Genomic DNA, 16,625 nt, shown 5'->3' on the forward strand with positions numbered 1-16,625 from the left:
AGATTCACATCTCTCACTCGCACAAACCTCTCTGCTCACTGAGGGCTTATTGTTGTATCTGAGGTCTGGCACATAGTACGTATTTATCAATATCTGATGATTGAATGAGTGAACGAACTAGGTCCTGCCTTCAGGAAGCCTACAGTCTGATAGAGAAGAGTAGACACTAAGAACGATGCAGTAAGAGCTCTTGATTTTAAACTTTCTTACATTCATGAATAACTGAAATTTTACTTTTTTTTTCCTTATGAGATTATTAAGAAAAATGTAGTACCCAGTTATCCCACAATTTATAAGAATCACATTTTTATTTATTTATTTTTTTTATTCCTTAAGCTGTACGAGAAAACACTTAGGGCACTTACACTGAACAGGAAGTAACGTTTAAGTAATGACTCTTCAAACATGATCATTAAACCCAACCAACAGTGATCCTTTCAGCTACAGGAATGACTTGAGAAGGCTCGCACCAAACAGTTGTCATTTGGAGGTCTTTTCTACTTTCCCATTTTCTGGTGAATTTTTAACGTATTAGCGAGAGCGCAAATTGTCCAGAGTTACTGGAGAGTTTCCAGATTTGGCCGAGGGACTTCTAGGAAGGCCTGGACTCGAGCAAGCACTCAGTAACATGATGAGCATAGCACTCCAAAATTTCTCCTGGTTTGACCTCAGTGACCCTAGAGCCCTACGTGGCACATCATTAACTCCACTCCAATATGAGCCACAGGGCTATTGAACAAGATAAGGATTGTCATGTATTTAAATGAAGCAGTAGTTCTTGTTAAAATGTTGGGTTTTCTCCCTCCAGGTGGGGATGCCTGATTTAAACTGCTGCCTAAATCTTAATGTTATATTTAGAAGAGTTTCAAGAGTAAAGTTATTAATATAGTGGATTCTATCAGTTGGTATCTCTCCCTGATTAAAAAATTAGTGGGTTAAGTTTTGTTGGTCCATCTGTTATCTGCCCGCTCCCAAAACCCATTGAGGTGTTTAAAATGAGGACTGCTATCTCATTTCAGGAGATATTAGAAAATTAGTCCATGTACGTATTATCCTTAAGAAGGTTCAGTTCGTGCTTACTTTTGTTTCCTAGGACACAGAATGAAAGGAAAATTACTTAAAGTACTCAGAGTCTCTGAGGACTGTGCATATCTAAGAACTGAACCTGTCGTTATGCTGGGTATCTAATGGTTCAGTTATGCACAGCCTGCTACTTTTGCTGATTATTGTTGTCATCACTTGAGGACCATTAAGGTCTTTCCCTAACATAACAATTCTGTGGTTTGATGACCCTATACGTGGCAAAGACAAGAATTTCCTGGATTTAACTTGTTTTATATGTTATATAAAAAATAACCTATTTCTTATAGAGAGATACATTAGGTCAGAAATACCAGAGTTAAAAACCTATCATGAGAATCGTATCAGAAAGCAGTATTAGAGCAATACAGATGTTTCTTTGCCCTGTACATATTTCTATGAGAGAATGTCCTGATTTTGGAGTAAATGAATAGAATATGTAATTACGTAAAATATATTTTCAGTTTAACTGAAACTTCTCACCAAGTTAAAGTTTCAGTAATTTTATTCTGTTCAGGATTGCAGATTTCAGAAGGAATAAAGTCATTGGCACTTTTCAGTTTCTCTCTATCCCCTCCTAATTTGAGAGAAGTTTGTATCTCTAGCATAATTTTATTCCACATTATTAATGAGGATTCTGCCAAGATTAATCATTTCTTCAAAGGAGAGAATGCAGGGAGATATTGCCATGCAAGAAAAGTGAGGTAGAAGAACGAAACTTAGAATGGTTGTTACTGCTTTCTCAGTGGAGGGAAAGTCCATTCTGATCATACTCCATACATCAGATGGCAAAACAGAAGCAGGACATCATATGTCACATTGTGGGTAACACTAAAAGCTCCTGAGTTACAGAACCATATATTAAAAACCACAAAACAATTTGGGAATAAAATACAAAAAGAATATTTTGACTCTAACATCTTTAACTTCGTTATTTTTATTTAGAGAGTTATAGTATTGTATGAGAGTTGGTACAATGATTTTAAAAACTGGACGCTTGCTGTCTGTCACTGTTAGACTCGGGTATAAGTTATGATTTTAATTATGTACCTTTTATGCTTACACACTGATGCAAACACACAATCTTAAAGACAAATATGCAATCCACAGGGGTTTCCCTAGGTGTTTAGAGGTGATGCAGGTATGTTTGAAGCCAAAGGAAATAATTTGGACCTTAAAAGAGCGTGAGTTGAAAAGTATCAAACTTCTGGTTTTTATTCTAGTCTGGGTAGTGAAGCAATTACATGTAGTTAAATATTTGAAAATACAATCATCACTTTAAAATTTTACCATCGTACTACACGTTCACTTGTCTTTCCTGTTTTTACTGATAGCGTGATTGACATTTCTGGTGATGGTGATCTGGAGAGCCTGAAGAAGGGCAGGATGTGGGCAATTCTTATTTTATTTAAAACTCCTACTACAAGCTTTAATCTCTTCAAGACTAACCATTAGTTAGGCTTTTACCTATGCTGATAGAACAGATGCTTTTGCTTGGTCTACACCACAAAATGTTGAAGATTCAATTAATACTTTCCTCGATCTGTTAGGATCCTTTCTCCACCGCTTTTCACGCGGAGATGTTGCCGTTCAGAGTTCTCCTGCGTCTCCTACGGAGCACCCTGCTTCACGGGGCTTTATGGCTTGTGACTTTACAATCACAGAAATTTCACGTTCACCATATGCATTTTAATCTGACTCACAGAACTTTTCTGGCCAGTGGTACGGTTTCCTCCTCTTCACAGCCCACAAGATTCAGCTGAATGCCTGCTGTAGGCCAGACACTGTCCTAGGGCCAGACACTGTCCTAGGGGCCAGACAGACACTGTCCTAGGGGCTGGCCTACAGCAGGGAACAAAAGTCCCACCTCACGAGTTCTTATGAACGGAGGTTTAAAATACCCCAACCGCTCCTTTGGAAAAGGGCATGGTCAGGCTTAGGACAAAGTACAAACAAGGTCATCTGTACAAGGAGCCAGCAGACTGTAAGGGAAAGGGGAAAAGAACTGTTGAGTTTTAGGATGAGAGTGAGGGGCCAGCCTCTCTGACTTGGCGCTATTTAAATAATAGTTGCACGTTGCTGTGTATCCCATCTTCCTCCTGGGCCTTTATCTTTCTCCTTTTCTGTGCTGCATTCTCCTTATCTTTCCCACTTCCAAACATTGGAGGCCCTGAGACCCTTTTTCTTCTGTATTTATGCACATGCTGGCTTATTTCATTCAGGCCCACAATTTTTGAAAGTATCTGTATGCTTATGGTGCCCAAATGTATAGCTCCAGGTCACATCTGTTCCCTGCATCCCAGATTTGTGTACCAACTGCCTATTCTGCCTCTCTACCTGAGATCAACAGGCCCATCGTACTCAACCTGTCCAAAGCAGAGCATGCTACCTCCCCCGGCCCCACGCTGCCCCTCCTCTTCTCTCTCCTTTGGCTCCTTTCTTGCGCTCTTTCCACATCAGGAAATCTTACCACCATTCACCCAGTTGCTCATACCAAGTGCTCACCCAAACAGTCTTGGGGTTATCTTTAACTCCTTCCCATCTCATCTCGCGTTCAGGCCATAAGCATATCTTTAAAATAAATTCTTCACTGCGGATATCCTAATCCAAATTCACTGTCATCAATCCTCTGATTCTAGACGACTCTAGTAGATTCCTAACCGACTTCACTTTTGCCCTTCCAGAGTTTTGCACATGGTGAATTAATCCTTTTAAAATATAAATCAGATCCCATCCTGTTCAAAACCTTAAGAATGTCTCCCTATTGCACTTGGAAAAAAAAAAAAAATCAAAGTTCTTGCGCTGGTTGCAAGGCTCTAGAACCTGGCCACTCCCTTCCTCTCTACCTCATAGGGTCCTTCTTTCCCCTGAATCTTGATCATGCATTAGCCACCTCCACTTCCTTGCCTGGAACACCAGCCCCATTTTCTGCCTCAGACCCTTTGCACATGCTGGTCCCTCTGCCTGGGTGCCTTCTCCCAGATCTGTGCATGATTCATTCCTTCATTCAAATCTTTGCTCAGATGCCACCTTCTTAGAAAGGGCTTGGTGACCACTCACCCTATTACTCTGTCCAGTTGCTCTAATCCCTATCCCCTGATATATATATTAATTATATGACATATACTCTAAATTATTTAATTATATACAATCAATATAATCTACAAATATAAAATACTTATTTTGGTGTAGCCTTTTATTTTGTTTCATATTGATTTTTTTCTTAAAATTTTATTCCCTGTGTCCCCCATTAAAATGCAAGTACCATGAGAACTCTCTTTTACTTATTACTGGGACTTTGAGAATGCCTGGTATTTGACAAGTATTGATTGAGTGAATGAATCATTAAATGAGTAATACCTCTACGGACCACAGTGGAAGCTCTAAGACTGCCGCTAATCAGTAGACAAGGACGTAACAAATTCTGCCTTTCTGCTGATTTTGTCTTCATTATTACCAGAAATTCTGAGAATCAAAGCACAAGAAAAATGGAACATTTTATTTAAGAACTCAGAGTCTAGCAATGAATACCTTATTTTTTTTTTTCTTATTTGTATCGTATCACTAAACTGGCTTATCTAGGTTCCAAGGTAGTTGTTAATTTTCATGTGTATTTAATTCATTTTAGAATCTTTTTTTTTTTTTTCACAAAGAGTATAACATACTCAAAAGTTACAAAAACTTACATTCAAATAGGAGTCATTAATCTCTGGGCCCAGGAAATGACTTTATATATTATAAATAGGAAAGTATAAAATGAGGAAGTAACACTAACAGACTATATTGTGAGTGGTCAAATTACTTTGTAACTTTGGATTCATCATTTTGTTTATTTGCTCACATGTATCTTTATCACAGAGTAGAATGGACATAGTAATTGTATAATTCATATTTCTGTACTTTCTGATAAAACATGCCAATCAAAATGGGTGAATTTCATCTGACTTTCAAGAGAAGTCATCCCCATTTCAATCATCTCATAAGAAGAGGATTTAACTTCTTCAGCCACTGATGCTTATTTACAGGACAGTTTGGTAGTTCTTTTTTAACAAAGACCAAAAACATTCAGGCACATTAGTTCATCTTAATGCAGTTGGATGGAATAAGAAAGTAGAGACACTGGGGTAATTAAAAGGGAGTTAAATTTATTAGACTTTTAGCCCACCTCCTTTCATAAACATATGAGTTCACTTTAAAAGTTGACACACAATATGACTTAGAAAGAAGATGAGCCAGTATGGGGAGGCGAATATATTTGAAGAATTCAGTTAAAACACCTCAGCCTGGCACAACGCTTTGAATGCTTCTCGAGTATGTCAGCTATTTGATGAGACATGCTTTATTGCTTTTCTCCTTACATTTGCATAACCACTTTTGAGCAGAAAAACCGCATGATTTCAAACTTGATTATCAGAAAATCGTTTTAATCGCGTTATTATAGAATTGTACCATTGACTAATTTTTGGTACAAAAATCTTACTAGAAAAGAAGAGTGAGAAATCCTCAGGGCAATTTACACAGCCTTCTTTTTCCTCTTTAGGAAATGATGCCACATCAATTGTCAACTGCCTTCATATTTTGGGTCAGACTTTGGATGCCAGGTAAGTGAATACATTTTTGTCTACATGACTGTAGGAATGCTACACAAGAATATGAAGACTCACCTTGTCTCTTGATTTCATTCTTTGGAATTGTAATAAAGACTTAAGTGTGGGTGAAAAAATATTTTGTAAATGATGGATATAATGGCATTTTATTATTTTTATGATCTTGTATAAATTGTTAATTCACACTTCAAGTAATTTCTGTAGCAGCTAGGAATGTAATGGAGGGTTGAATTGGGAATGTATCACGTGAAGTAGAAATGGTAAGCTCCAACTTGAGAAGTCTTAGTAGCTTCTGGGTGTGGTACCATTGTGCTCTGCATTTGTGATACCATTTAGCTTTATAGGAACAGGGTTTTATTCTTATTTTACAGATGAGTAAAGTGAAGCTAAAGATTGCATAGTAAGTGTGGAAGTAGACCAATTCCCAAGTGTGTGTACTGCCCTCCTGGCAACATGACTGGAAATCCAATAGGTTGCCTAAATACAATATCAGTGTATCTCACAGAGTTGATTCAGCCTTTAAGCCATACATGTATTTCATTTATTATCCAGGATAAATCTAAATAAAAGTTCCTAAATGTCTCCTATAGAGAATATGCCATGATGCTTTTTATTTATTTTCACGTTTAAAATTTTATGAGAGGTGTTTTATATAATAAATGAAAAAAAAATAGATGCTATTATACACCTTCATTTCCTAACTAGACTTGGTGGCATTAGAGGGTCACTTCTGTACAAAGTTCAGCCTTTGGAGGCTCATTTAGCTGATTGCTACACTTAAAGCACAAAACATCCATATCATTTGATGACTGGGTTGAGCTGGGATTAAATGTTTCTTTCCCATACAGTGCCTCAGGAAACATTCTGGTTGTGTTGGATTTGGGATTAACTCAACTGGCTCAAAAGCTGTGTTTTGTCAGAGTATAAAACAAACACTCTCAAAATTTGAAAATACTGGTAGAAAATAGAAAGCATTAGCACCGCCTTTTGATCGGGGTCCTAAGTCAGTTGACCCTGAAGGCATTTAGGAAAGGTGATGCATTTACAGAGTGATACTGCTTGTAAGTTCAAGTGGGAGTGAATTGGGAGTGAATTAAAAAGATTTAGTTGACTGAGTGGCTGTAATGGATAAATGGAGAGTAGAAGCATGTTTTATTTGTATTCCCACTTGCTCCTTTTGCAAGGTGTATGTTCTCCCTTCTTTCCTTCCTAGGACCGTAATGAAGACTGGCCTAGAGAGTGTTAAAAGCGCGCTCCGAGCTTTCCTGGACAACGCCGCGGAGGATCTGGAGAAGACCATGGAGAATCTCAAGCAGGGCCAGTTCACCCACACCCGAAACCAGCCCAGAGGTGTCACTCAGATTATCAATTACACCACAGTGGCTCTGTTGCCGATGCTATCATCATTATTTGAGCATATTGGCCAGCATCAGTTCGGAGAAGATCTAATATGTATGTGAATCTGTTACTTAGAGTTTCATTATCTAATAGTACAATGAGAAATTATAAAAGCTCCATCTGGTTGCTCAAACACTGCCTACTCGTTAAACTGCGCTTTTTTTATTCCCCCACAACATTAGGTTGACATTTGAGTTACAGAAACCATTCTTAAAGAGATAGATCCCTGAGTCACATGGCTTCACAGAAGGGACCAGTAAGGTGGTGGCTGTGGGCACTCACTGCCATCTTGTTGAAGTGCGGGTTCCCCAAATTTTACTATTTCTGTGTTCTCTCTTTCCATGGAATTTTTCCTGTGCAGTTTGAGCATGGGACATGCAACGTTAAATGTTTTTGAATTATATCTGAGTCAGTGCTGATTGTTTGTACAAGCTGTGTAACCAACAAATATGAGACTGCAGAGACAAAGTCTGTGTCTAAATCATGGGTCTACTAGGGTGGCTCACATATTTTTTGTTTATAGGTTTCAGTCTATTTTCATGGGGGATTTAATCAGCTGGTTTTGCCTGGAATCCCATAATTATTAAAAATATCCACTTGGGGCACCTGGGTGGCTCAGTCGTTAAGCGTCTGCCTTCGGCTCAGGTCATGATCCCAGGGTCCTGGGATGGAGCCCCGCATCGGGGCTCAGCGGAGAGCCTGCTTCTCCCTCTCCCACTCCCCCTGCTTGTGTTCCCTCTCTCGCTGTGTCTCTCTCTGTCAAATAAATAAATAAAATCTTTAAAAAAAAAAAATCCACAGATTGCTCAACCCAGTGTGGAAATACAAATAATATCAGACCTGTCCCAGTTTCCTGCTGATATGAACATGAAAGGAGATGTATGTCCCTGTTAAACAGTCAAGTGGGTCTTGACTGCAGACACAGCTCTCACACCCTCAACCGTGTAGGTCTCCCAAGTGAAGCAGCGCTCTGGGTGAAAACCACTGCATCACTCAGTGGGTAACACAACCGCTACTCGCCAAACATCTCCTTGAACCATTGTAGGAACATTGCTTACAGTGTAGTGTAGACATGGAAACAGGTCTGGATGTAATCTTTTTGGAGAATGATTTCTCCATTCCTATCATGGTAGATTCTCCAGGAAATGGTAGAAGAATTAGAATTAGAAATCCAGGGTTCTTAGATTTTTTTTTTTTTTTGCCTCTTAAACGTGTCTTATTGGATCATAGATCATCTATAAGGTTTTATTTTATTTTATTTTCTGGCTTCACTATAGGATTGACTTACTTATGCCTTGAATGTCAGGTCAGAAATTAACTCACTGCCTCCTCCAGCATTGTCATTACTGTTCACTTAGGTGTTAAAATAAAAGACCCAGTCTTTATGTACCTTCAGAACAGGAGACAAAAATCTGTCCTCCCAGATAGTCTTGTGCTTAATTGTATTCTGGAAGAAATCCTTTTTTCTTCTATCTAGAGAAAAACTATAAAAAAAAAAAAAAATGCTCCTGAGAATGTTCTAAATAAATTATAGTACATTTCAGCTCCTTAAAGAAAAGAATTATATTTGAGAAATAGTTTTTATATTTCATTTTACCTATTTGTTCTAATTTTTCTTCTTTTTAAATGTAAAAGTATTAGTATGCCCTCAGTATGGAATTTTGGTTTCAGCCTAAACTTTCTTAGGACAACATATAAATAAAAAGTGTTTTTGTTGTTGTTTCTGTTTTTCCTTAGTGGAAGATGTACAGGTGTCATGTTACAGAATTCTGACTAGCTTATATGCTTTGGGAACCAGCAAAAGTATTTATGTGGAAAGGTAAGATTTTAAAAGTTTAACTGTACTAATAGCTGTTTCAAGTGTTATAACTATTTATTTCAAGTCTTTGCTTTATCAGTTTTTCCTTAGTTATAAACTAAACAACCAGATTAACATATTGAATTCCTTGGGAGTAATTGAACAATCTTTAAGTTAAATTTGAATTGATATAATAAGAGTCAATTAAATTATGTAGAAAAAAAGGTAAAGCAGTAATGGTAAAGATCATATTTAATGTAAAGATTAAAGAGAGTGTTTATGAGTTTTATGAAGGAATTTGCTGGAACAGTTTCTCATTATATATCTGTAAAGGAAAATAAGCATAATGGCAGTTATTAGGATGAGCTTTATTTTTGCATGTTCTTACGTTCAAGAGGAGGAGATTATCAGGTGATATGGACAGGTCAAGATAAAGACTCCCTACTGCATTTAAAATAAGGGGTCACTGGAAATGACAGTATAAGATTTCTGTGAAAAAGAGAAGAGAAAAAGAGGGCAGTTTTTTAATTTTTTTAATTTTTTTTTTTTTGAGGGCAGTTTTTTTAAAAGGCTAAAGAAAATGACCTTCAGAGAGAAGACTGATAAATAAATGAAAGGATATTCTGATGGAATAATACTGAAAAGCTGTAAATTCTCCCCAAATTAATCTATAGTTAATTACAATAAAATTTGAAGTGGAAATTTGCTTTTTATTGAACTTGACAAAATAATTTGGAATTTCATTTGAAAGAATAACTCATGAGACTAGCCAATAAAATTTTGAGATGAAAAAAGTAATGGAAGGATACTCATTGGCCTACCAAATATTAAAACTTATAAAGTATCAATAATTAAAATAGGGTGGCAAGTGGATAGAGATAGGACAGTAAATCAATGTAAAAGGATAATTGGATTCACGCGGCGTATTTTTTACCTGCATTTTTTTTTTTTTTTTTGGATAGATTTATTTATTTTGGAGAGAAAGAGCGCTTGAGGGGCGGGGGGAGAGGCATAGGGAGAAGGGGAGAGAATCTTAAGCAGATTCCATGCTGAGTGTGGAGCCTGATGCAGGGCTTAATCCCATGAACCTGAGACAGTGACCTGAGCTGAAATCGAGTTGGACGCTTAACTGACTGCGCCACCCAGGCACCCCTTATCTACATTTTCAGTTAATCTCTATTTTCATATGATTTTTATGGCTTCAAAATATTTTATACTAAGGAAGTTTTATAATTTATAGAAATGTTACTTTATTTTTTATGTGTAGGCTGTTTTTTCATTTCTGTAAATGCTAAATCTATGTTCACAGTTTTCTGCATATATTTATTTTTATTTATTTTAGCTGTATTCTTAGAATTTAGAAATGTAGGTTAAAGAGACATATATTATGTCTCTTTATATATATATATATAAAGTGAGATGTGTATCTCATATATATATTATGATACACATCTCACTGTCTTTTCAGAAAATTGTTTCAGTTGACATTGTCAAGTTTTACAAGAGGATCCTTATTTCCTCACATTTTCCTCATTTCTGATTATTATTCTTTTTTCTATTTAAAAATATAGTAGTTAAAAATGGGATTCGATTTTTCTTTTCAAATGCATTTCCCTAGTTCCTGGTTCCTAGCCATTTTTTGTGTGTGTGTTTTCTTTGCCATTTTTATTTCTTTATTTTTTGAATTGCCTTTTATATCTGTTGTACATTTTTCTCTTAATGTGTTGGTGATTAATGAATTTTATTAAAACTATTACCCTCTTGCCTATTATTTCTACCATCTTTGTGACTTTTAGTGTTTTCGTAACTTTGTAGTGATTATGTATAAATCTATGTACAGATAATGTTTTATGACATGGGAATTTTGATTTTTATTTGACCTGTCAATTATTTCATGGGTTTTTATTCCCCCTTAGTTTAATATTTTTAGACAGGTTATACCGTACTCATAACAGCTAGAAATTCAAATATTTATTCTCTTAGGTTTTTCATTCTTTCAGTTTAAATTTAGCTTTTTAATCCATTGCTCATTCAATAAATATAAATGCCAGGTTCTGTGATACAGCAGTAAGCAAGGTGGATGCCTGTTCTCAAAGAGCTTATACCTAATGGGGAAACAGAAAAAAAAACAAAACAAACCCACAACAAATAAAGTGGAAAATGTAATACTGCCAGGTTATTGTGTGTGAATAAGCACACAATAAAGAGAATGACATGGGGTACTCAAGACTGTATGTTTGAGAACATGATTTTTTAAGCTCAGAGCTTTCCTCCATTCAACAGAAAGCAGGTAGTAGATAAATCAGGTATAGATCAGTCTGTGTCAGATGGCTTCCGTTTTCTCTATGAAGTGTGCCTCAGCCAAGTGATGGTTGAGAAAGGAAATGTAAGAAGTTCGAGGAGAGTGAAGTGAAGTGATCCTCTCTGGAGTAAGAAGGGAACTTACTAGAAATGAATCTGAATTTCATATTTCTCTTTAGTGTTACGTAGAATTCATATTAAATGTTTAAAATCATCCACCACATGGAAAGTACTGATTTTTAATTGAAATGTGGTTGGCATACAATGTCACATTAGTTTCAGGTGTACAGCATAGTGATTGGGCTTTTCTGTACATTACTCTGTGTTCACTGCCATAAATGTAGTGACATGTATCACCATGCAACATTATTGTAGTATTATTGACTGTATTCCATATGCTGCACTTTTCATCTCTGTGACGTATTTTATTTTATTCTTTTTAAAGATTTATTTATTTTAGAGAGAGTGAGCGCAACAAGTTGGGGGCAGTTAGGGGCAGAGGGAGAGAATCCTCAAGCAGACTCCCCACTGAGCGTGAATCCCTACCTGGGACTCAATCCCACAATCCTGAGATCATGACCTGAGCCAAAATTAAGAGTTGGATGCTTAACCGACCAAGCCACCCAGGTGCCCCTCTGTGACTTATTTTATATCTAGAAGTTTGTGCCTCTTAATCCTCATTACCTATTTCACTTGTCCCCCTAACTCCCTCCCCAAGTAGTGATTTATCAAATATTTCTTTTATCTGCTGATTTAAAATAAAAGCTTCATCATATTCTGAGGTAATATATTTGCTAGATCATATTTCTAGAATCTCTATTCTGTTCTGTTATTTGATTTTTTAAATGATTAGATCATTACCATGTAGTCTGAATTGTTAGTAGTTTGTAATACATTTTAGAATCTGGCAGTCCAAACTCTCTCATTACCTTAGCAGTACTGTTGCTGTTTCTTTTCTTACCTCTGGGTTTTGTGGGTTTTTTTTTTTTTTTTTTTTTTTGATAAAATTTGGGATCCTTTTGTTAGGTTCTAATTGTTTGCAATTATAAAGTCAATTGGGGAGATTATAAAAATGAAAATCAAAAGATGAGTAAAAGATATTTTGAAAAAAATGAAAAAATGACACCATAACTGAGAAAAATGTAGATATCGGGGCTCCTGGGTGGCTCAGTCAGTTAAGCATCTGGCTCTTGATTTTCAGCTCAGGTCATGATCTCAGGGCCCGAGAAGGGCTTTGTGCTCAGCAGAGTCTGCTTGAGATTCTCTCTCTCCCTCTACCTCTCCCCCAAATTGTGCTCTCGCACTCTCTCTTTCTTTCTCTCTCTCTCAATAAATAAATAAAATCTTTTAAAAAAAGAAAAATGCAGATATTTTAATAAGACTCATCTAAAAAAATTGCTATTTCCAGAATACCAACACAAATGATCAGAGTTGGTCTGGGAATTACTAATTGAATTGAAAATTTGAAGCAAATTATTAAATAGGTCACATGAATTATTAATGAAATAAAAGGACTTATCTAGTAAGATGTAAGGAAATAAATTACTTTGGGGTCATACAGGAAACATTTTAGGCTATTAAATTCTTGAATAAATATATTCCCATTATTTTCAAACATTTATTGAACCTCATTATATGTGCCAGAATTTTTGCAATTCTGCATCCCTATTTTTAGATGAGGAAAGCAAAACATATAAAGAGTGAGTAATTTTCCTGTAGTGACACAAATATTAGGAATAAGTTTGGGACTCAGATCTATCTGAATCAAAGCCTGTACCCTTTGTAATTTCTTGATATCCTAAATTATTTTTAACAATGAAATGCTACTCAATGTTTGAATTAAACTCTGTGTTATTGAATGTCATTCTATGAAGGGATATTTTCTCCTAGCTGACTAAATGTCTAATCATTTTTAATTAAAATATTAGACAATGAGGCATTGTTAATTTTAAGTAATCATATTTTTCAGTTAGAAATTTAGAACTACCTAACTGAATTATGTAATCTTTTCTTAATTAGATACATTTTGTTGACTTTGAAAATAAAACATTTATATACAATAATTTAAGGAGGTCATAATATGCTGAAATAACTCTCATATTGTTCTACATTTAATAATGTGCCCATGAATCCTTGGATGCCATAGGTAACTGAGGGAGAGAGACAATTTTTGTGAGTGCAGGGGGAGCTTTGGGTCATACCCTGCCCTGAATCAACTGATCACAGAATGATTCCTTAAGCTTCTTCCTTCCCTTAAAAATGATAAATCATTTTTGAGTGTTATTAATAGTTTTTGACATTTATTATGTCTTAATATTTCTTAGCTGCCCAGAAATTACTTCTGTATAATAAATTGTGTTAGTCTATTGGTGTCAGTACTTTATTTTTTAAATGTTTATCAATGCATTTATTCACCTAGCAAGAATTCTTCATCAGGTCACTATGTGTAAAAAAGGAAGATGCAAAGAAAGAAAAGCAAAAGAAGTGTCCAAACTTGTGTGTGTGTGTGTGTGTGTGGGGGGGGGATTTGACAGGGTTTTTCTTTGATTTTGGTCTTCTTTTTAACAGATAATTTTGCTTTTTTTTTTTTTTTAATGGCGGGGACTTTGCTTTTGAAAGCATGTGATGTTTTCCGATATAGAAATTGGATTTTGGAGTTAATTTTATTAGTAGCACTAGTATTATACCTCTTGTGGGTTAAACTGGTCAATTGTAGTATAACTTCTTCAGTCATTTACTTGGAAGACATAAAAAACATAAATATTTTCCACTTGTAGGCAACGTTCTGCATTAGGAGAATGTCTTGCGGCTTTTGCTGGTGCCTTTCCTGTAGCATTTTTGGAAACTCATCTTGACAAACATAACATTTACTCTATCTACAATACTAAGTCCTCAAGAGAAAGAGCAGGTAACACAGAAGCATGTTCAGTATTTGAGATATGAAGTTGAAACTTAATGACATTCATTGTATTTTCCTACAGTGATTTTTTTTTTAATGGGCCATTTCAATTTGTTATCTCCAATGATATTGGTTCTTAAATGTTATTATTTGGATCTTTTTGGAATGTTACATACTATTCCCATAGGGTCTGTAAAAGAAAATTTGTTTAATTTCTTCTAAGTTAATGAATCACAGACAAATTAACACTGTTAAGAATAAGACAAAATAATGGGTAGAAATGGAAAAAAAGTAGGTCAATCTGATTTCTGATTCAGTTATCTCCTATAGGTAGTCAGCAAGTGTGTGGTGTTCTTATTTGTTACATTTATGGATTTGTACCCTTCGGGTTCTTTTGTTCACCAGATACATCCATCTTATTGGGACAGTTTTATTCCATGTGATTTTTTCTAATAGCGTAGTCCAATTATTAACATTTAAAAAACTTATAAATCTGAGACACAATCAGTGACTTAAATTTGAACCTGACCTTATCATGCATATGTTTAAGATTTTTATGTCTGTATGTATACTAGGCATCTATAAATATAGTATACCTCATGTTGCTTAGTAGGTCGGCTGAGTAGGTAGGCTCATTTTTTCCACTCTCCCAGTTAAAAAGCTCTTAGAGCCATTGCTGATGATTTCAAGGATTAGTCTATAAGAACCTATTAGAATTATTTACTAGGATTGAATTGACTTGGATAAGAAATAGTTAATATAGCAGAAAGAAGTTATTTCTCTAACGAGCCATTTAAAGCAAACCAAACAGAGTTCTCAAGGCCTGAACGTACACAGATGTCCTCTAGTATCACTCTTTTGTTTGAATTCCTCAAAGTCTGATACAGTACAATGTATTTTATTTGCTCTCCAGTAGCCCTAAAGAGTTCTCAAAAGTTGGGCAAGAACTGTTTGCTGTTCACGAATGTATACCTCTCTGTTAATGAGATTATTTCTCTGTAACTAACTCATGTTTTTAGGGGAGCTGCTGGTTATACTGATTTTATAATGCCTTTTACCAAGTAAGGAATCTTTTAAAAATCTGAGTAATCATTATTTAATTTGCCTATTTTATAATTCTAATTTCATATAACAGGAAGTTAAAGAAAAATACGTTGAATGTGATTTAGCAGTATTTCTCTGCATAAATTTCACAATATATTTGTAAATAGTAAAACGTGGTTGAGTTCGAGCTATTAATCGTCTGTGTAAACCCGCCTTATTAAGTTGTCTTATTTAGGATTTTTGATTGATGAATACTTTTGCTATGAGTCCAGAATGAGGCAGATTTGTTATTCATTACAGATAAGAAAATGCACAGGGCAGATAATTCACCTGCTTTTGTTTCTGTAACACATCCTTTGCATAACAAAGTAAAGGAATTGCAGTGAATGATTCGTTTTCATTCATGTTTTAGTCATTGGACAAGTAATTATGTTGTATACTGGGGTGGATGGGGGAGATTTGACACAAGAATGAGCAAGACTGGATTCTTTCTCTCAGGGAATTCTTAGCTGCAGTAGGAGAGGGACTGAGAGACATACGTGATAGAATTCAGAATAAAGAACACAAAGGACACCAAAATGCAGTTTTAGCTAAGGACCCCAGGAAAGACTTCACTGATTTGATTCAAGAGGAATCTTGAAATTAGGAACACTGAAACTGTGGTACATCTGGAGAAACTTCAAGCCCTTGAGGGGGAAAAGTTCAGAGAGGAGGAAAGGATGGAAAACCAAGTAAAGTAGGCTTTCTGTGTCAGGGAAGGAGTTGGACACCATACCAACACAAACAGGATCCTTCCACCGGCTTTAAGAAGAGGAGAAACATGAGTAGGTCAGCATTGTAGAAATCCATCATGACAGAAATTGGGAAGATGAATGGATGTGAGTCACCAGTTCAGAGAATGGTTGTGGTAATTCAGGAGAGAGGAGATTGAGGAAGGCCCCTTGGATGGAGGATATCATGGTTGTGAGAGATCCTGGAGTTCCCATCCTGTTGTGTGAGAAACACGGGGGCATTACAGCCTGGAAATTTCTTCTCCGTTTCTAGTCCGGGAGACTGGATAATGTTGTCTTCGCCAAGACCTGTTCATGGGGTGGGTGGGAGAGGAAAGGTCAAGTTTAAATTTAGATCCGTTGTGTTTTAAGTTGCTTTTGAGACATTCAGTATTCCACGCAAAAGTTTTAAGAAATCTGGCTCTGAGAGTTATTAGCTTATAGCAGAAGCCCATAGGAATGGCCACAATTACCCAGGCGAACATACAAGGGAAAAAGAAAGGAGAATTCAGGGTAAATCCCTAAAAAAAACCCCAACATTTATAAGTTCATCAAGGAGCAAACAGCCAGGAAAGGAGCCTGACAGAATTCAGGAGGGAGTCAGGAAGACCAAATGCATTGAAGTTAAGGAAAAGGGAATTCCGTCAGTGATGGGAAAGCCCCCGTATCAGTTAGTGGGGTAAGGGTTTCAGTAAGTGTGAAACAGGGAAATCATCAAGTGTGGTAGG

General features: G+C 36.1%; 1 protein-coding gene across 3 annotated transcripts in view; it reads left to right on the forward strand.

The window, feature by feature from the left end:
• The window catches only part of RYR2 (ryanodine receptor 2), a 731,966-nt gene that overhangs the window by 590,621 nt on the left and 124,720 nt on the right, over positions 1-16,625 (forward strand). For all 3 annotated transcript variants that reach the window (XM_078077755.1, XM_078077754.1, XM_078077753.1), the window contains 4 exons: positions 5,621-5,681; positions 6,901-7,139; positions 8,823-8,904; positions 13,962-14,092. In XM_078077755.1, the coding sequence (XP_077933881.1) occupies positions 5,621-5,681; positions 6,901-7,139; positions 8,823-8,904; positions 13,962-14,092 (513 nt within the window). The remainder of the gene's footprint in view (positions 1-5,620; positions 5,682-6,900; positions 7,140-8,822; positions 8,905-13,961; positions 14,093-16,625) is intronic.

The sequence above is a fragment of the Halichoerus grypus genome, chromosome 7 (assembly GCF_964656455.1).
Source record: "Halichoerus grypus chromosome 7, mHalGry1.hap1.1, whole genome shotgun sequence".
In the NCBI taxonomy this organism is placed as follows: domain Eukaryota; kingdom Metazoa; phylum Chordata; class Mammalia; order Carnivora; family Phocidae; genus Halichoerus; species Halichoerus grypus.